The sequence below is a fragment of the Magallana gigas genome, chromosome 10 (assembly GCF_963853765.1).
Source record: "Magallana gigas chromosome 10, xbMagGiga1.1, whole genome shotgun sequence".
Taxonomy (NCBI): Eukaryota; Metazoa; Mollusca; class Bivalvia; order Ostreida; family Ostreidae; genus Magallana; species Magallana gigas.
Window position 1 is genome coordinate 33,599,236 of NC_088862.1, and position 22,433 is coordinate 33,621,668.

The 22,433-nt window shown below is 34.1% G+C and overlaps 3 protein-coding genes across 3 annotated transcripts; 2 read left to right on the plus strand and 1 right to left on the minus strand.

Annotated features, from left to right (window-relative positions):
* Positions 1-2,653: 2,653 nt before the first annotated feature.
* LOC105344425 (uncharacterized) lies at positions 2,654-3,577 on the plus strand. The gene has a single exon (XM_011452204.3). It carries the CDS (start codon positions 2,654-2,656, stop codon positions 3,575-3,577), a length of 924 nt encoding a protein of 307 aa, XP_011450506.3.
* Positions 3,578-7,927: 4,350 nt separating this feature from the next.
* On the plus strand, positions 7,928-16,653 carry LOC136272219 (serine-rich adhesin for platelets-like). Its single transcript, XM_066073447.1, has 2 exons — positions 7,928-8,084; positions 8,605-16,653. Exon 2 carries the CDS (start codon positions 8,618-8,620, stop codon positions 15,653-15,655), a length of 7,038 nt encoding a protein of 2,345 aa, XP_065929519.1. The 5' UTR covers positions 7,928-8,084; positions 8,605-8,617; the 3' UTR covers positions 15,656-16,653.
* Positions 16,593-21,889, minus strand: LOC105344421 (leucine-rich repeat and fibronectin type-III domain-containing protein 5). Its single transcript, XM_011452201.4, has 2 exons — positions 21,790-21,889; positions 16,593-17,993 (listed from the first exon to the last, which is right to left on the minus strand). The coding sequence occupies exons 1-2, from the start codon at positions 21,800-21,802 to the stop codon at positions 16,774-16,776; spliced, it is 1,233 nt and encodes a 410-aa protein (XP_011450503.3). The 5' UTR covers positions 21,803-21,889; the 3' UTR covers positions 16,593-16,773.
* Between the last annotated feature and the right edge of the window lie 544 nt (positions 21,890-22,433).

The following is a 22,433-nucleotide window of genomic DNA, read 5'->3' on the forward strand; positions in this document are numbered from 1 at the left end:
ACTGAGACTAGTTTGGATCATGTCAAAAAGCTGAAACTACAAATAATAAAAAACAGGATTCTGCTTGAAAATATATGTTATTGAAAAACTGTAGATACTCAAATTATGAAAACCACTGGCAAACAATTTGTGAGAAATTATGACAAGTTTTATGACATATGTGATTGCTTAAACTATTCTCTTTTTTTTAAATTATATTGACTTGTGAACAAATTTTTTGATACATGTATCCCCTTTTTTATTGTATTTTTTTATCTTCTATATCTCCCTTTTTTTCTTTTCATTTACTGCTATTTTTTTTATCTATATTTTTTTTGGCAAGAAAACACGTTTTCACACTATACGGATAATCTATTTCCTTTAGATTAATAAGATAATACAATATGTAGAATCTTGAAATGTATGAAATATGTCTGAAATATGTGTGTATGTGGATTTATGTGTAAACAAAAATATAAAAAAAATTAAAAAAAAAAGCTGGAACTGAAGAAGTACACAATACACTACAGCTCATGAGAGAGGATCTCTACTGAATAAAAATATTGTCGAAACATACGATTTGTTTTGGTGCAATGTATTTAGGCAAACGACAACCACACATGAAACTTATAAGATCATGCAAAGGATAAAGCATTGCATTGCTGTTGAATCTGATTTTAGCAGTAACTGTACTGTTGAACAAATCAGTGCTTTCATTGCCCACTCTTTCACGTGGATCTCCAGGAAGAACCCATTAATCCCATTAAGTCCAATCTACATGTAACATGAATGACAGAAGTATTTGTTTAGGTGCTTTTTAAAAAAAAAATTAGCTGTTCGCTCTGACTAAGCGCCAAAAGATTGGGTTCTGAATGCACATTTTTAGACCAAAATTCCCTGAAGGACTTTTGGTACCCCCTGATTTTTATGCGCTGAGCCCCAATGAACTCACAATGCAGCCATTCTTTAAAATTTAAAATGACCCATTTAAAAGACAACACTTAATCAAATAGTAGCATTTGTTGAGTATCTCGATCTAAACAAGTTTTAGTGGACCTTAGTCCAATCTGATCAATCTCTGAAACAGAGAAACAGCCCAGCGTTAAAAACTTTTCAGGCATCCACGTGTTCTGAGTTTTAGCGTTCCCGTTCCATAGGCGACGCTTCCCTAACCCTATTTTTAGAACTACCGCATAGAGAAGTTACCATCATATAATGAAGTATCAGCATGTAATGTTAAAGTACCATCATGTAATGTTAAAGTATCAGCATGTAATGTTAAAGTACCATCATGTAATTTTAAAGTATCAGCATGTAATGTTGAAGTATCAGCATGTAATGTTAAAGTACCATCATGTAATGTTAAAGTATCAGCATGTAATGTTGAAATATCAGCACGCAATGTTAAAGTACCATCATGTAATGTTAAAGTATCAGCACGTAATGTTGAAGTATCATCATATTATGGAGATTATCTACATAAGGCAGTTGAGGCGTTCCATATATTGGTATTGATAGCGTATAACACTATGATAGTACATATACACTATTAGTACATATACCTTGACCTCTAATGAAAAAAAAAACTATTAAGTGTTATTTCTGCCTGCTGATCAAGACATATTCATCTCAATATTTGCGTGTAAACACTTCTTAAGCTATAATTTTATAGAATAAGAAATTTTTCATGTGACGTATTTTTTCTCTGAATTATTCCCCTTTAATTGACTATATACGTATCATCTTGTGGATTCCATAGCACTTTTAGCAACCTTTTTTCCACAGGCTTGGCAGAAATATATTTGACTGTGAACATTCAACGAGGCTTTATCAAAACCATATTTGTTCATAAAACTGTACTATCAACGTATAAATGACCAATGTGACAGCTTGGAACAGGTTAAATAAAGACATAATTGTGGCAAGTTGACTCGCAAAATGTCCGCAGACAGAAAATAAGTCCGTTAAATATACTTTAAGATACTAGTATCGAAAACATTCATGTTAATGTACAAGTGTACAATATTCATACACACCATTTATACTCACTATTCATGTACACTACCGATGTTCACTAATCCTGTACGTATTTTCTGTACAATATACATGTACAATTTTCATGTACACTATTGCTCAATAACAAATCTTCCTCACAAGAATCTTCCTTCGTCTAGACCCAAGTGTTGGTTAGAGTGGACCAGGGAAGAACGACACATGTCACGCATGCTCAGATGATATTCAAAAGAAATAAAAATTCATCGGAAAAATGGTACAAGCCCTATTGCATGGCATTACTTAAATTTTTTATTGCTTAATTCAATGTATACCGGTATCCAGTTATGTATTGACTTTGCTGGTTGATAAGTCATAGCAAAATATGACTCTGTGAGAATCATAAATGATCCAGCATCATAATGCATATGGCTTGTTTCAAAAAAATTTATCGACCAAAATTGAGAAAATATTTTCTTGACAGAAATTCATTTTTTAATGCAAAAAGAAAAACAAAACCAAAGAAAAAAAGCGTGATACTAGTATATAGAAAAAAACAGAATTCTTAAAAGACTTTTACATTCTATTTTTAGCACAACCTAAACCTGCAGCTGGAAAACTTCAACAACAACCCCGGCCGGGGCCACACCAGTTAATCCCTCCCCTACCGGGACATCCACCAATGAAAGGACAGCGACACCAGTTCATCCCTCCCCCTCCCCGAGGACCGCCCCCACGGTTCCACCATCCACCCCCTCCTGCTTTCATTCCCCAGCAGTTTCACCCTCCACCACATTTTGCTCCCGTGCCCCAACAGCAGCGATTCGTGCCTCCACCGCCGCCACAGTTTAATCAAGCGCCACCACCTCCGGCTTATCAATTCATGCCGCTGCAACAACCGAAACAGACCAAACCGATTCCAAAACCAAAGAACACCGAAAATCCTCCTCCCCAGGCACCTAAGGCGAAAACAGCCGCGCCACAGGCTCCTTCTTGGCAAGTTATGCCGCAACCAATGTTCATGATGACTCCTGCTCAAGTGCCGAACGCACCGAAACAACCAGCTGCACCGAAACAGTTCGTTCCTCCTTTGCCCGTGTTTTACCCGCAGCCCCACTATTATCCAGTAATGCATCCGGTTCCGCCTCAGCCACAAACACCGAAGCCGACAACAACCACAACCACAACGACAACTACGACACCGGAACCGGAACAGGAAACTGAACACAAAAAAGAAAACCCTGCACAGCCGAACCCGAGCTGCAATTACTGGTTCGTTGATCACGGGATCTACAAGTGGTTTCCGTGTCCGATGATGATAATGCCAACTCACGCGCCTGTGACCGCGAAACCTACTCCGGCTCCAACCAACGCCCCCTTGCCGCAAATCATCAATGAATGTGATTATTGGTATATTCAAAACGGCGTGTATAAGTGGTACGCATGCCCAACACCGCCACCGTTTCCCACTACGCAGGCGCCTGGACTTTTCGACTTCCTGTTTCTGCCACAGACAACACTTCCGCCTATCAACATCCTTCCGGTTGTGCGACCGAGACCAGTTAAGGTTGATATCACTTACAAAGAAATTGAAAGAGCCCGTTAACTAGACGCTAAGAGTTTCGTGAGAGATATTTATATCACTACCTTTGATAGACATATAAACTTACAAATGTGTAATACTATGTACGATGTTGTACAAAGTCACCTTTATGTGTATTTATATCGGCAGCAGGCATGCCATAAGGAATCGAAATACAGTACGATGTATAAAAGCTAATCCAAATATTACGCCATTTTTTTTCTTACTTGTAATAAATCTTGCGCATATATCTTTGTACATTACTTTTTTATATCACTTTATTCATTAGTTTCGATCTTTATTTCTAGATAGAGAGAAAATATTTTTAATAAAAGAACTTGTGAGAGAGTTATTTGAAATAGCGAACTGTCATGGACTAAGTAATATATCATATTTAGTAAAATTTACGCGATTACGAAAGGGCGGAAGGCGCGAAGTGACTGAGCCCCTTCTTAATCGCGTTTATTTTACTTAAAGAGACTGTACAGCTGAAAACATATATGGGAATAACTTCAGATTTACCTATTGTATCGTTAGGAAATAAGAAATAACGTTAATTTAATAGTTGAAATACATAGAAATCCCTTTCACATACTTAATTAACGTAATTATGAGCTTCTGGAAATTTAAGGGTCGTACAAACCGGAATAATATTATATCGTTTATCTGTACCCCGTGGACCTTGATTGACAGTAATTGACACGTGCTGAAAACTACAAGACCTTCGTCTGACTACGGTCATACGGTTATACGCCAGGTTAAAGAGACTCTCTAAACGGAACACATCCTCACTTACTCAATAATTTATAAATGGTTTACCAATTTCGGTTCATTTTAAAATGAACAGACATAAATATGTCAAATACGGTAACCCTGCAAGGGGCCTCATTTACAAATATGAATTTAGGTTGTAGCACCTCCTATGATAAACACGAGAAATACATGCTTACAAAATAATACTTGTGGTAATTTTAAAAACTTTGTACAATTGATACCTGTGAGAAGTAGAAAATACATATCTTTATCAACAAACATGTCCAGGAGATTCTTCGCGAGCCCTGCAAAAGTTTTGTTTACAGTAAGTACGCATGCGTAATAGTATAGAAGGCTGAACCCTGTAACACTTTGCGATGTTAATATGTGTTAGGTTATACGTAATTATTAATTTTATTGAAAGAACTAGATATATTTCATGGAGAACTTAGTAATTTTATGAAAGTTTATACATTCATGAGTAGTACAAAAATACCGAACCCGATTTTTTTTTCCAAGTCGGATTTTGGGAGTTGATTTTAATCAACTCTCCTATGCAATAACTCTGATAAACCGAAAGTGAAACAGTGTTTGGACCAAAGCACAAATCATCGCCGCTGACAAGAATTAGTTCTTGAGAATAATTGATAAATTCGAAAATAATGCATGCTAATTAAAAGCATTGTTTTTCAAGGAAATATATTTATAAATACCTTGGAAATAGTCAGATTTAAAATAGTACGAACAATTTGGATACTTTTTGTAGTTGTATGTATTCTTACGCCAGAGTTCAATATAATCTCGTTCAACTCGACGCTCCGTAAATCTCCGACAAGCAGAGAGTCTCTCTTGCTTGTCGGGGATTAACGGCGACAGCCGACCGTTTGGTTGAACGAGACGAGAGTTCAATATTGCTTGGATCCTTAAATTCTCCAGAAATATTTCTATCACTGATACATAGTTTGATTTTTATCTTATCTTTAAATATTACTTAACATGATTCATATGGGGTTTTATCAACATTCTTGTGTCGAAAAAGTCCGAAAAATCATATTATAAAAATGTGCGTAATTCAAATACAGATGAGAAACTACCTGTACTTGTCTTGCAAAATAACATATCATTGATTTTAAAATATATAAACATCGATAAAATCAACTCCCGTCAGTTCTTCGGTACTTTGATTTGATAAGATGCGCCGTACTGTCTTTTTAATATGATCTAACTTACTTAGAACATAATCCCCTTTTTCATTGGCTGATCTAAAGTTCTGTGCCAATCAGACATTATTTCTTTTTTGTTTACGGCTTTCCTAGCTGTTAATCGAAATGTGACGTCGCTGTTATCATCTTTTAAAATTCTTAAAGATTAAAATCATTACTTTATAGAATATTCAGCGATTGCTGATTGGATGCATAAGTGGGTTATGTTCTAATAACTTATAGCGACTCGTGATAGGAAAACCTCGTTAAGACTACTAAAGTTCCTAAGTACCTTAGTTCCTAAGACGTCTTGCTGGTCAACAAATTGGCCTCAGATTAACGTGAAAATGTTATGGCTATAAACTATTTGTCAGCTAAGAATATTATCAGTGTTTTTGCCTCAAAATGTAGATTTTTTTTTTATTATACTAAATGAATCTCTTCAAGCTAAGAAGATCAGTATAATTCAAACATGGTCATGACCGCTGTATATAATCATGACTGTCACGATAAAAATTCTCGTTTACACTGAGAAAGACTTATGACAACGTTTGTGATCCTCTTGTCTAGCACTTTTATTCTTGAAATTAAATGCAAACAATTAAACGGAATTCTTACTGGCTCTGATGAAACGTAATATTGAATTAAAACGTAAAGAATTCCCACATGAATGATGAGTGAACGGTGAGCACATTGAGCGAACTATGCCTGAACACTGAACGGAATTTGGTGAGCGGTTGTGAACTTTGTTTTATTACGAAATTCAGCCAGAACAGTTTCTTTCGATGTAATGCATTACAATTTGGTCAAGGATTAAAATATTAAGTAAGAACTAAAATTATCTATGTGATGAATAAACTGTAACCGTCCATATACATGTAATTAAGTATACTCATTTTGATCGATGATTGCTAGATTTGATGAACTCATAACTTATAACGAGAAATAAGATCATTTCCAACGCGTACAAATAAAAAAACAAAAATATTAAATGTAAAAGAAATCAAATTTATTCAATTTCGTGTTTTCAAAAATGTAGGTACATGTACATTGTAGCATCGATACAATAAATACCAGGATTATAGCATTTTTGGATTTTTTTTCCCAGTAGAATATCATGATGCATAAAAATGAACAGAGTTCATGGAATCGCATGCTTTTTTTTTAGTGTTATGTAAATGCCGCACTTTAATATTTTCAGTAAGTCTTGCCTTTTTTGAAATTTTCTCTCAAGTTTCTGTTGTTGTCATTACATCATTCTTTGAGTATTACGAGGTGATAATTTTGGTCAGGGCGTGATCAATCCAAGAACTCGCGTTACACATTTGTATGCACACACCGCTGCAGTTATGAGACTACCTCTATGTCTTTTTAAAAATAATGATTCAATGCTTAAATATAAAGTATTCATAAAATTTTTATTTTACTATTTTCTTTAACAAAATATTCTCTCAAAGTGTAATCATAAATTAAGATCTTAAACCCTTTTTTTCGATCATCACCATAAATTTTAAAAATAATATAACATCATTTATCTGTTTATATATAATAAAAAGGTTGCAGATACAAGTAAGTTGAAAATCACGTTTCAACGCGTTTTTTGTATGCTGAATGTATCTACTAATTCGTTGAAAATATATAACAAACATGTTATCTTATTTGAACATTTATTATAAGTAATAAATTATAATTTTATTATAATTATTCCTTAAATTTTTAGGATTTTTTTTTCGCTTCGAATTGCAATTTTTGTTGAAATAAGAGACAAAGTCTTAAGTTTACAACTTTTCTAAATATAACGAAAAAAAAATTATGTATGTACTAAATGAAGAAAATTATATTAATTATTATTGTTGTTTCAAATGTGTAAAGAAAGTTAATAAATATTTTTTTTTAAATGAAAATTCTGCCATTTGTATTATTTTGTACTGTTAAATAAATACATGCCCTTTTATACGATAAATCGGCCAATTACATCATTATTTTGAATTAGTAAACTGAATTGATGCAAGCAATTAAATCAATTTAATTCACTGCAGCAAATTTGCTATGTATAGTATAAGTGTATTACATATGTGCATAAGTAAATGAATATTACATATTTAAAAACAATCAACCGGCCATGTTCTACTATTTATGTATTATGTGAGAACCAAACAAATTAGTGACAAACGGACAATAACGCCGTGTGCAAGTTAACAATTCCGAGGGACTATACACTGCTAATGGAGTGACGCGGTCGCGCCATGTTTATGTACCACTGCGCGCCTCGAGCAGCCATGTTAAACATTCCCCATAACAAGTGTTTCCACTCTGATAAACTACACCGGTGACATGATATCCATAGCGCTATTTGTAGTTATCATTGCCTACTTCTCTACTAACTAATTGATATAACATATCACTTAATGTGTAAAATATGCTACTTAGTAAACATACCAGGATTGTCAAAAGCGGGCAGAGCGGGTTTTTTGTAAACGGTTTGTTTCTTTTGGAAACAACGGCCTGGTGATTGGATTGGAAGTTATAAACCTTAGAATGTTATATAATGTTGGATAATGTTTTAACGTCTCGGGGTAAGTCACATTTAATTATAATTTCAATGCAGAGACCATTACAAATTCATGTAGAGTTGTGTGATCAATTTACACGTATCGCATGTAACAATTTTTAAAAAAAAATGATGAAAAAATTATGATTTTTTTAAAATTCAAGCAAGAGCTACAAATTTTTATTTAAATCATTTCTTTTTTCATAGGTGCATTTTAACCCATTCCTCTTGCAAATACACAATAATTTTGTTTTAAAAAGAGAGAGGAAAATGCTTCAATTTCATATAATTTAACAAAGATTAATATTTTTTGCAAAAGAATATTTACCCGATGCATTAGTTTTTTGGTGAATTTGTTTTTAACAGTGATTTATTAAGAAAATAATGTTTTTCTTTATCTTTCCTTAAAATCTTGTATATAACCATTACATCTATGCACATTATTTCTTTCATTGCATACAAAAATTGAACTAGCAGAGAGTAATTGATGTACAATTTACTATTGATCAAATCATTAATAATTAATTCAGAGTTTTAATTTTTAGATCCGGCATAGCCATGAACGCAAGAAAATTATTCTTATTTTCGCTTGTTTCGGCGGGGATAATATTTTCTGTGTCCTCTGTTCAACAAACGTTTGATGTTTTCGTAGCTTCAAATCGAGGCATTTCGCAGCCCAAACTTTCTTATCTAGTGAGACAGACAGTCAAACCCCCAACTGCTCTTCGCAGAGAGAGGGGACACAACACGAATAATATTCCTCAGAAACCGAATAATTTAATGTCAATGCCTACTGTGGGCCCTAGAGTTCAGTTTAGAAGGAAAGCTATGAAGAATATGTTTAACAGTAATTCAAATTCTGATGGAGGGTACAGTTATAACAGCAATAGGGGACAGCATCTGGATGCTACACCAAGGTCAAAACAATCTTTATCTGGAGCGAAACGTGCTTCCATTGACTCATCCTCCTCGTCATTTTCGAATCGAAACGTGCGTAGCAGTAAATCTCGAAGTATTTTAGCAAAAATGTTTAAGAAAATCCGAGGATTCCGGGACATAGTGCCTCCAAACAATCGGCTTCAGAGATCACGTGATATTTCCTCGTACTGGCCGGATATAGCGAACGACAAGCTTCAGCCCATAGGAAATGATGAAGTATATCAGGAAGAGGACTTCCGGGTGTTCAGAGGGAATGGGAATGTCTTTCTTCCTCCTACGTCTACATCTGGACCTGTCATATACACCGAGAGTACTCAAACCCCCAGGACTAGATCTGCTATATACACTGAGAGTACTCAACCCCCCACAACAAGACATGCTATATATACAGAAAGTTCTCAACCCCCAACAAGCAGACATGCTTTTTACACCGAAAGTACTCCAACCCCAACAACTCAGAAAGACAGGATAATAGCCACCCAACCTTTTGTTGTTACAAAAGAGGAGGAATCAGTTACAAAAACTGTTGCAAAGGAAATTGTTGGGGAACACAAAATTGAGACTTTTTCAGGTTCTGATAAAAATCAGCATAAACTTCCTATACACTATAACGTTCTTAACCCGTCCACAGAAAGTGTGCCAGATAGAAGCTCCTCGCAACCCAGTATAGCTACGAATCCAAGGAAAAGCAACGACTCTCATGATCTGGTTGTTTCTTTCGTAAAATATAACAAGACTTCGTTGTCTAATTTCAGTTTCGAAGACAAGAAACTATCAGAAAATATCAAAGATATCAACATTCAAAGCTCGATTGACGAAACTTTGAAAGGAAAGAGAAAGAAGTCCAAGGAACCTGTGCATATCGTGATTCACAAGTTTCCATACAATATTTCAGATGATTTGTTCAAAAAAGGAAACAAACGATCTAGAGGGAAGAAGCATATCAACCATGGAAAATTGTATAAGCATTTTCTTCAACTAACAAAACCAATTCCACTTAATCAACTCACAATCAAACGTGCAGGGGTACAAGTTTTAAATAAAAACGAAAACGTAGTCAATAGATATAAACAAATTAAAAAAACAACACCATTAGGGAGGGAAGAGGAATCTATTTCAACCAGTACAACACCAGAACATCAAAAAGTACAAAAAATAAATGTTTCTTCTAGATTTAACTCAAACACAGAAACTGAATCAACGACAAATAGTGTTTTTGATGTAAACATCCGTAACACAAGTAAGTCGGACAGAAAACAAGCCAATAACGCTCAAAATAACAAATATATATCTAAATTTAGCACCTCGAGGTCACAAGAGAAGTCAAACACTGGACACAGACCTACAACAATTTCAGCAAAAAATATCGACTCTACAGTGTTTTCAGAGGAATTAAAATCTAAAAATAACCCATCACTTACAACCATTAAGAATAAAGAGCACACAACAGAACCAGTTTTCAAGCCATCTTCCTCAACGAAATCAAAGAGTAGCCGCCAACAAGATACAACGTTTCAACGATTTGTGACTACAAGTAGCCCAAAAATTCAGAAAACTACAGTTCAAACAACAATGTTCTTGGCTACTACTACTCAGCATGTAATCAGTTCTACCCAAATTAATAACACCACCACTAAACTAAAAACATTAAGTGCTGATGAAATACTGACAACAAAAGAAGTAACTGTCTCAAATAGTGTTAAGAACGGTCCTGAAACATTTTCTGAAGTTCTGTCAGCTCACAAACAGGATGAAGTAAAAATGACTCGTACCATTTCGACACAAGATGATAATGTCAGAGAAAATGTTGACAAAAAGATATTACCCTCGAAGACGACTGTGAAAGTTAACGAAACACAAAATAATGCAAACAATACTTTCTCAGGAGGAGATAGTTTTGATCTGGATGTCATGAGTGATTACATTGAAGAATTCGTTCATTTGAAAAATGCAACAAAAAACAAAAACCACAGATACGTCAACGTAAACAACGCAGAAGGTTTTGAAAAACAAAATGTTGTAGGTATTAAAATTGAAGAGGAGAAACTGAAACTGTTAACTGCAAAAATGAAAAATAAAAAGAGTTCGTTCGATGATTTTAAGATGACTAGTTTGAGAGGTAATGGAGGTAGCATGTCAAAGACAAATCCTGCTGAGAACATCTTAAAACATACACAGTCAGCTTCTCAACAATCGACAACACCGCCAGTAAAACTAACGACAGAGGTGTTGCTATCTCAAGTAAACGCAACCAAGAATAAAGGTTACCTCACAAAAGTAACAACTCCAAATCAATTGAATGAAGCTGTACCTACGAAGAACACAATTAAAACATTTTCTAATAAAGCACCTCCTGCTGTGACAAATACAACTGTGGGCATCTTGAGTGGTGTTACAACAGGAAAGACAAATATAAAAATCAAAGATAATAGTGTTGTTTTAGATCCAAAAATTAATAACAGCGTTGATTTTGTTCAGGAAAAAGAGCAAACAAATGAGTCAGTGAATAGCACAACAGAAGATGGAAAGCACAATGACATGCACTTAAAGATTTCGGATAGCCCTGCAAATCAAACAACAATTACCACAACTCCAAAACAAATTAATGAACCTGTACCTACAAAGCACACTATTAAAACGTTTTCTAATAGAGCACCTCCTTCTGTGACAAATACAACTGTGGGTATCTTGAGGGATGTTACAAGAGGAAGGAAAAACATAACAATCAAAGTCAAAAGTGATAAAAGCGTGATCTTAAATCCAAAAATTAAAAAGAGTGTTGATATTGTTCATAAAAAAGAACCCACAAATGAGACAGTGATTAGCACAAAGGAGAATAGAGAGCACAATGACACGCAGTTGAAGATCTTAGATAGCCCTGCTAATAAAACAACAATTATCAAGGATGCAAATATTACAACCACAAAAGGTTCCTTCTTTGATGACAGGAAAAATAATCTAGCATCAAATGATTCCAAAATCCCTAGCAATTTTCCAGCTACTACAAAAAGAGGCATCAGAACCAAGCATCAGATTAAAAATCAACACAATCGAAAATCAAAGAGAGAGAAAACACCTAATATCACAAAAAATGAATCACATAATTCAGGCAAAGTCAAATTTTTTAAATTGAATGAGAGAGGGAAGGATAAAAGTCTTACTGAAGTCATAGCTGAAAAGAAAAATAATAGGTCACCATCTTCTTTAGACATAACCAATGTCGAGGAAAGAAATGAGAAAAATTTCGAAGACAATTCAGTGAAAAAGCGAACAAAAATACCTGTAAAGAAATTAAAGGTCAAGCAATTCTCAACCAAAATCAAAGTTACAAGAAAGAACATTGAAAGAATGAAAAGCAAAACAAATAAGAGTTCCTCAAGAAAAACAAAAACTGAAACAAATGTAAAACCTGACATTGGACAGAAAAATATGTCGCTTATCAATGATCTATTGGTAAATAATGCGTCTAAAACGAATGATCTCAACGTAAACACAAATGCTAAATCAGAAGCAAAAACTAAAAATGTAAAGTTGCAGGAAAGACCTGTAATAAATGCAACATCCAAAACATCTTTGAGCAGAAGCAACAAAAGTAGGCAGAACAGATTACCAAATAGGAAGAAAAACAACAAATCTGAAAGCAAACCTAACCAAAGCAAACAAGTAAATAACTTGCAAGATAAAGCATTGCCAATAGATGTTTTTCGAGAAAGCGATTTCTCTCTCAAAACTAACGCATCAGTTGTATCAGAAAAAGAGAGAAAAAAGTTGAAAGATAGACGAAAAACACCAAAAAAGGCAGAAAGCAAAGAAATCAGAGAAATTGTCAAAGGTTCCCAAAAGAAAAAGAATGACATCGACATACCTGAAATTGAAAACAATTATAAAACATCACGAAGAAAATCTCCACTGATCAATAAAACATCTAAAACCCCACAAGACAAAGGCATGAAACGTGGAAATATTAGAACTGTCGAAATGAATGCACAAAAGGTATTGAAAGATGTCTATAAAAATATAAAACGAAAGCAGGAGGAGGATAATTCATTGGTGAAAACGAATAATATGGCTATATTAAAAGGTGAAAACACTGAAAGAAACATTTTACAAGGACAAGAAATATCAATAGAAACTAACACTGAGAATAAAAAACTGGCAAAGGACATAAACGTTTCAATAACATTAAGGAAAGCACCTAAAACAATGCGTAAAAATATTTCGGTAGAAAAACCTTTGCAAATTACAGAAAAAAGAGACAATAACAAAAACATCAAAGTGAACATGACAAGCTTGTCTCCAACCTGGAAACAAGACAGTGCATTCAACAAGACAGTCAGAGTAGAAAAAGAAATCCACACCATACATACAAAAACGGGCGCTAAATCTTCGATGGACAATAAAGGAAAAAATCTTGGTTTCTTAGAAAAAGTTAAAAATGCAACAAACAAAAAACTGATAAGTTTAATGTCGAATACTACCTTACAAAACAACACATCTATGACAAAAGTAGAATCATCTTCAAACTTACACTTAAATATATCCGTTGACAAGCAATCGTATAAATCAAATTTTTTTCCAAAAACCAAGAAGGCATTTAATGTTCAGGTGAAAAAAGACCAAACCGTTCGTGAAAACATCACTGCGTTTAAGATAGTAGCTTCTAGTACCAAAGGTACAACATTCAGGCCAATACAGGGGAAGCCGATAACAGCTAATGTTAGTATGGATGTAACTGCAAATGTACCGAGAACTAACAGACCTCAAGATACAGACATTAAAGAAACGGTTAACACTGACACACCAAATATAAACAAGGATAAAAATGCAATCAAGAAATCCATTTTGGCAGTTATAGTTCCCACTAAAATGCACATGACAAAAGTTGATTCGACAACCCCATCTCTATTTGTGCTTTCCCAAAGTGACGCGACGCCGTTTACAACAATCTCTACAAAACCGTCAAAAACGCCAGATAGACAATCAAAGAAGAAAGTGGAAGGCAGACAAAAATATGAAAAATCGCCAGAGAAAAATCAAATTGTCATCAAAGATGATCTTGATAATAACTTATCGATAGAAATACCTTTGGATTTAGTAACAACAACAAGACCAAACGTGAATGCTGTGGACATATCAAACGAAGTATTGGTTCCAAAACTAAGTAGTACTAAAGTCAAAAAAGAAATTGACCGCAAGCCTGATCACAATTCTGATAAAAGAAGCGACATCAAAGTTGTATCAAATACACCTGAAATCCCTACAAATCGTTGGCGATCAAAAGAAAATGTTGGATTGAAATCTAGGATTGATGTGAAAACACGCCAAGCAGAGAAAAGTTCAATGATAAAAGATTTGAAGCAACTGATTCCACCACCTCCCCCAGTGATCCCCACAGCAACTGTTGCTACTGCAACCGAAAATATAATTCGATTTATTGGAAAGGCGTCCGATCTCATTAAAAAATTGAATGGTAAGAAACATGATTTGCAAGATCTGATGTCGCACAAAAACATGGGTCATCTGGATGGAAATACAATACAACCAGTTTTCAAACTTTCGAAAACTGAACAAAATATTGATTTGATTATGTCAAAGGACACTACGTCGTTTCCACCACTGCAATCTTCAACAACACCAGAAAACGTAGATGGTTCTGATAAAGATCTTGGCAAAGGACAAAGAATTTCTGCAATCTTTACACGGCCCGAGGTGGATGTTGAAAATGGGATCAGACCGTCTGCATTTGATCCCAGGTTAAATAATGTTTATGACTTTGACGTACCTGGTGGAATTTCTGCTAAAGATGTCAACGGCAAATCTTCACCGAAAGGCAACCAACCTTTCGTAGAATGGTTAGCTCGTGGAAAAAATGGTCAAATAAAAGACATACCGCCTGAAATACTCACAAAAACTAAACAAGTTCCTCGCCGGAAAGTTTTAGATCCTTCAAACAGCGCCATTCCTGATATTCTTAAGTCCAATTTGGATTCAAAAACATATTCGAAACCTAAGATGCCATTCATGAACCCTTTGAGAAATTTACAAAAATATCCACACTCTGGATCCTGCAACTCATCTTTGGGGAAAGAAGAAATTATGTCCCTGGCTGTTAATGTTCTTCGTCTTCTTGTGTCCAATCTAAAATTACAGCAAGCACTTCAGCGTTCACATGAACACATTGTATCGACACAATTCCACAGTAGGAGATATCTTTTGATACCGTTGCCCGAGGACGGTCAAAAAGCAAATAAGACAAGCCAACAGTTTTATCCAAAGATAGGAAAATACACTTTACCTTCATCTAATTCTCTACAACATCAGATCGAGACTTTCTTGAATGTAAGTTCATTAAATGCAAACCTAGCTTTGTCGCCTCTTGTCAAAAGCCAGTCTCTTCGGAGTGATAGAAATCAAACGTTGATCAGCCACAAGCATGAGGAAAATGTTATTCAAAACAGAAAACCTGGTAAACTCATATCATCTATGACAAAGAAAAGACAACTTCGTCACAAAGACTCAAAAGCAGTTTTTGACAAAATAGCTCAATTTTTCAAAAGAGAGAGCATGCAGTCGAACGCTGAGAATCTTGACGGTGGGACACATTCTGTTGATGACAAGGAAAGTGTCTCATCCAAAGCTCGGATACAGTTTCATTAATGACATCTTGTGAGAAACAACTTTTTACCTTCAAACTGTACCTCGAATTCATTTATGATAATTTTGTTAGTCTTTTGTTTCTTTTCAAATTGAACATTATATTTTCGTCGTTTTGTAACGGAAAAGAAAGAAAATATGTTGAGCTTAATTTTTATTATTTTCTATTTCAATGTGAAATTTATGATTCGCGGAAGTGTTCTAAGTACCAAAGTTTAAATATCATAGGATTCATTGAAAGATGTAGTGATTTAATTAACATACTAGGAGAATTCAATATGCATTGGACTTACATTTCATCCATTCGTTTGCATTATAATTATTTGGTTTGGTATGAAGTATATCATTAAAACATTGAACTTTGTGGATCTCGTATATGTATATTTTGTCAAATAAAACTATTTGTAACATATTTTTGTCATTTACATATTTATTCAATCTAATCATTCAATAAGTATATTTTAGGAAAAGATATTGGATATACAATCATGTCTACTACTTTAAACGTACTACATTTGGCTGTGTATTCTATTTAGCGCTTTTGGCGGAACGATACTTCCGCTAAATCAAGTCAATCGCGAAATGCCATGCATAAATGTATAAGAATAGTCACATTCAGGAAAACGCTAATTCAAATCCACGCCAACTTGTTCAAAAACCAATTTCCGCCAAGTATCGTACACGCCAAATATAATACGTTTATAGTATTTATTTAGTATTGAAAACCCTTTTAAATAAGAGGGAAAAAAAAACACTTTTTGAAACTATTTTGGCTTAAATGGTCTAACTTTTAAATATTTTTCACGCCAAACAATCAGAAGTAATTACACTACAACTATGAGCTACATCTAAATTCAGATCCGCTTATACCGTATTTATTTCATAATCATTACGGTCACAAGAGTTTGACATCCTCCAGCTTATCGCAATAAAAGTGTTATGTAAATATGTAATATTAGATGTTTAAAACTGCAAAAGAAGCTCTCTCTCTCTCTCTCTCTCTCTCTCTCTCTCTCTCTCGTGATAAAAAATGCAAGATCATTCAAAAATAGATATACAAAGCGACAAAAATAACATTATGCGGAAGTTAAATGATTAAGAAGTTACTGAAAGCCTTGGCCCTACTGCAGTGATAAAACAACAAAAACTGTCAGAAGTGGCAACACAAAAGTAGAATGGGCGAAGTTTCCTCCATTTCCGTCCCGCGATTCCTGTCCGGTGGGTTCGTTTCCACCTGTAACGGCAGGGCTTGTTTCCGCTGCCATTGGAGATGGTGCTGATGTCGTTGACGTCTGTTTAATTCCGTCTACAGTGTTTGCTCGTCCCGGTGTAGAGTTTTGTGAGGAAGCAAGGGAGAGTAAAAATGTAGTGACGGCGTTTTGCGTTGACGTAGGAAAGGGCGTTGTGGATGATGTCATAGGGACTCTTTGAGAGGAAGCTACAGTTTCTTCATGCATGTTTAAGGTTGATGATCTGGTCTTTGTCATCACTTTCATTGTAGGTATTTTGTCTGTGGTCGGATAGCACAGAGATTTGTTTTTCTGGTTCCATTCCTGTAGACTAAGTTTCTGGTCTTTGTCGCAGTAATTTATGCTGATGAAATCGGAAAAGACTGGTCTCGCAAAGATCCACGATATTTGACAGTCACATGTCATGACGTTTTTGAAAAATATGGGTTTGATATTCAGGTCAAAGACTTGCGGATCAACGTGACCAAAAGCGTTGTTAGAAAAGTCGAACATTTCGATTGACGAGAATTTTGTAAAACAGTTTTCTCTCACGACATCGACGACGTTTGTTTGGAACTGAAACGTCTTTGTTTCTCTGACGTCACTAAATGACGCAGTACTCAATTCTCCAATGTTGTTACTCGAGCAAACAATCTGGTCATTTGCTTTAAGGGATGAAAATGCACGAGACTGGATGACATCAATTGAGTTTTCGCTTATGGTCAGTGACGAGACGTTGAGATTCAAGAAAGCCGAAGTTTCGAATCGTGTAATGTTGTTTCTTTGAAATTCTATGTCGCTAATATTATGCAGGTTCGTAAATGCTAAAGAGGAAACATTTTCTATGGTTGAGAATCTTATATAAACACTTTGGATTTGAGGTGCTTGCGAAAAGGCGTTGGCGGGAATTGACCTCAGGTCGGAATGAAGAATTTGGAGTTGGCCGGTTGTTTTTGGGAGAAACATAGGAAATGTTTTCAATCGATCGCAGATGACATTGGTTTGACCTGTGCCGTCATCATATGAACATCGACACGACCTGGGACATAAAAATGGCGTGCTTGCGTTGGTTAATTCCAATATCAGAAACGTGAAGAAAGCTGCTACGAACACTAAATAAGAGAAAAAATGTTGAGGATTAACATAATTACAAAATAAATTGTTGGAGATAAACAATTTGATATCGAAAATCGCCGGAGATGTGAATATTTTAAAAAGGATAAACAAAAGTAAAATAAAAATCGGTGGAGATAAATTAAAGAATAGAAATATTGTTACCGTTGGGGATTAGCAAAAGAACATATTTCAACAAATTAATCAGCATAGTTACCGTGTTAAGGTGAATACGTGCACCATGATTTATAATGTCATCAAATTTAGATATAATTTAGAACACCGGGTAAATGGAGATATGAAAGTTTGTCAATTTACTAAGACCTATCTGATTATTGAAGAAATGAACTCATTGTCTACCCAAGTTATACTCGCATGACCTGGGTTGGGGCAGTTTACGCTTTATAATCCGCGAAGCGCATAATAAAGTAGCGTAAACTGCTCCAACCCAGGTTATACTCGTATAACTTGAATAGATACTGAGTTCATATCTTATAATTTAATTTTCTGTAATTTACTGTACAAGTTGAGTGCGTTTTAGTTTTAAAAATGATAATAATCTGTTCAAAATTCAAACGTAACGTCAAGTGGATTAGTACGTTTTTGACGGTGGTGTATTGTGACGTGTGTTTTGACGTGTGTTTTGACGTGCAAACCAGGTATAACTAACTTTTTCTATCCAATCAAATGCCGCGTTACAACAAGAATTAAATTATTCAAATATAAACAAAATTCTATAAACTTATACTTGATTACAGTCTGCTTAATTTTGATAATAATTGCTATTTGAATTAATGTATCAATGATTTCAGAACGCCCTCATATTCGGAATAATCAGTTACTAACAATTTGCTATATCTACATGTATGTACATGTGCAGACATTGGAAAATTAATTTGCATTTAATTCAGGCTGGATTTCTTAAGAGATGTTAATCTCATTTATCTAATTATTTATTTATTTATCTATCACATGTTTATTTTATTTTTTTAGGATTAATTGGTTAACTTATTTATGTTCATTTTTCAAAACTACATAAGGAGTTTAAATAAATGATCGCGGTACATGAAGATACGTGCTTTTGATACATATCCTTTTCAATTTTATGTTAAGATACCTAAGTATGTATATATTATGATAGTTTTTCATTATTACTCTTTATTGTTATTTTGAGGAAATTGTTCACATATTGTATTGTATCAATAATTTTTCATTTCCCAAAAAATCTTTTTTTTTCTTTTCTTTTTTCTTTGTCGTCTCTGTCAATACTGATGAAATAATTTAATAAAGAAAAACTTTCAACTTTTTATTTTGTCCACATGCACAATCATTAACAAAAGTAAACCTTTATGAAACATTTCCAACACAGTAAAAATAATGTATCAAAACTTAAGGTCAGAGTTTTGATTTAAAGATTTGAATTGATAGAACGCGTTTCATTGCCAAAATCTAAATGGAATTTTAGGAGAATAGGTGATCGTGGACATTTTTACATAAAAGGTGTGCTCTGTTTAAAGATGTAAGAAAACATTCAAATTTTTTGGGTTAGAATGTAGGGATTTTATTTGTACATTAAATAAAGGTTTTATAACTACATGTAAAAAAAAATCAATATTTTCAATTTAAAGAAAATATGATGGGTGATTGGTTGACCACCTCTCTTAAGGAAGGAGTCTTTTCTGGTTTTCGACTTGTCAAACGTAAATTTGATTAAATGTTCATTAAATCAAGATGAAAGGAAATTAAACTAGTATATTTTTCTTTCTTTTTTACTATCATACAACTTGGCATAGAAAAATGTAATCAATGTTTAGAATGGAACAAGGACTATATTTTTGGCGTAGGAAAATATCACATGTTGCGCAATTCAGAATTGCTGCAGATTATATATATAATGAGTCTGTTTTAGCATTTTAAAAACAATAACAATAATGTTGGATTTTTTTTTACTAATGTGAACTAATAATATGATACTTGGGTTTCAGAATATGTTTTTAAAATATGATTTGCCTATCAAATAATATTTTTATAAGCTTTTTAAAGCGCCCATTCTATACATTGATTTTTGTGAAAAAATCACTAAAATCAGTTTTTCTCTCTTATGAAATGGTCAATATATTAGCTTTTCTGTCAATTTATATCTTTATATAAAGTCTTCATAATACATAAAAATTAGAAATATTTTATTATTGGAAGCATAAAAAATAATCAAACTTTCTTCAAAATTTAAGAAAATTAGAGGAAATGCGGGCTAAGCAATTTCAATTTTAGTATAGATATTTATTCCAATTTTGTAGTATAAGCTGATAGACACTCTCATGGTCTTAAGAAATGAAGATAATAATTTTTCTATTGATCGACGTATCAAAGAAAAAATTGACCGGAAAACTTCATCAATGCGCGTAGCGCATTGATGAAAAAGTTTTCCGGTCAATTTTTTCTTTGATACGTCGATCAATAGAAAAATTATTATATTCATTTCTTATCATTTAATAAAACATTTTCAAATAAAAAAATGTGAAGTGTCATTGATCAAAAATGTAAATAATGTAAATGAAGCGGCGCGTATGAATACAAAACAACAACAGCAACAATATTCAAAATGGATTCGTCTTCAGCTGATGCAGAGCTACTGGGCTGAATTTAATGGATTAAACACAAATAGTGAGTTAAAATCTGAACCAGCTGAATTGAAAACAAAAGGAAAATACATGCGATAGCTTGTGATATCATTCACTGTGCAGAAAAACTCGTATTAAAACTAGTTTTCATGTGAGATCGCTGGAATATGCAACTGGACATAACCATCCAAGGAAAAACGATCGTGGACGAAAATAGCTGATATGCCGACAGAGAATAGTATGTATAAGCGACTTTTGTAAACTTTGTGGTAACTAGATAGCCAGTGATGCACTTAAATGGTATATCAGCCGCTTGGAATGCGCAGAAGGAGTTGATGCACCACTCATAGCTTTTCTTTACGACGCTTATTCTGATGACCGATCATCTACGTGTGTTAATGTAAAAATTATCGTTACCAAATTTGAACAGCAGTGTTACCGTGAAAGTTTATAGGCCTATATGTTCGTTATAGTATTCCTGGAAAAGGAACAGCCAGCCTCGCTGTAAATGTTGATTGATCTCAAGCAGACGAAATCGTGAGAAGACGCTTAATTTTCTATTTCGTGAATCAAACAAAGTGTTTTGTTTATTTTTGAAGGTTAAACTTTCAAGTTTTTATATTCACAAGTTTGCATTTTGTTTGCTGACAATAAAACAGACACAACTTTACATTTTGTTGACAGTGTTTATCTTTGAAATTCCCGTTCTATAAATAGTGTTAGATCAGAGCAGTTGAGAAAAGTAGATCCGGCCAAAAATTTTATTGATGCAGGTATCAAAGAAATTTTTCAACCAATCAGAAGCGCCGATATCTCATCAAACGAATAAATATTAAATGATTATGATTTCATTGAAGATTTGAATCTTCAAATCTTAAACAAATGTCTACAGAACTATACAGAGCTACACTTATTTTTATCATTCTTTACGTTGAGGAAAAAGATAGTGACCTTGACCTGACCTTTATCCGAAAACAAAAAGGTCAAATTTAATTAAACTGATAGAATCATTAAGTATTATGATCCGTTTGACTGTGTCAAAATTTCATGCATTTCTGATTATAAGAAGTATGTTTGATAATGAAAGGAATCCTTCCTTAAAGTCACTCCACGGTACGCAGTGCGTGTCCGAGTTGGAAACAAACTTATGGTAATATAAGTATTGAATACTCACTATTCAGATACATCCGTATGAATCCTTTCCCTGTGAAACAATGAATTTCTCAAAGTTCTCATGGCGTGCCCAAATCCTGTTTTATGACTTTTCGGGGGATAATTATTTAGAAATGCATTTGTTATCACCAGTGTTTGGTCGTTTGTTTTCCTTCTGTTCCAAATTCACCTGTTAAGAGCTTTCTTTAGGGGTATGAGAGAAGGTTGAAAAGTCTTAAATTTACCGCTTAAGAAAAACACGTGCAAACAAACAGGAAAACAGAGATAGTGGGAATCCGTAAAATAATCTATAGAGTTTTCATGACTTTTATAGGTCTGGGTATAATACGTGCGACTGGTGTTTAGATTTAAGTTTCATTTATCGCGTAGGCTAAATTGTTTAGCTCACGCTACATACAAGTTATTAATCTTTCTCTCCATCCCTCCTCCAATACACGGAGAGAGAGAGAGAGAGAGAGAGAGAGAGAGAGAGAGAGAGAGAGAGAGAGAGAGAGAGAGAGAGTCGCAACAAATCTAAAAAAAATCAAAAATACAAACCTTAACTTATCAGCAATAAGAAAGCGACATTTTTTAAGGTAGTCCATCCATAACTATCATATTTGATATTTAATAAATTGCATGTTTGTTCATTAAGATTTAGTGTGA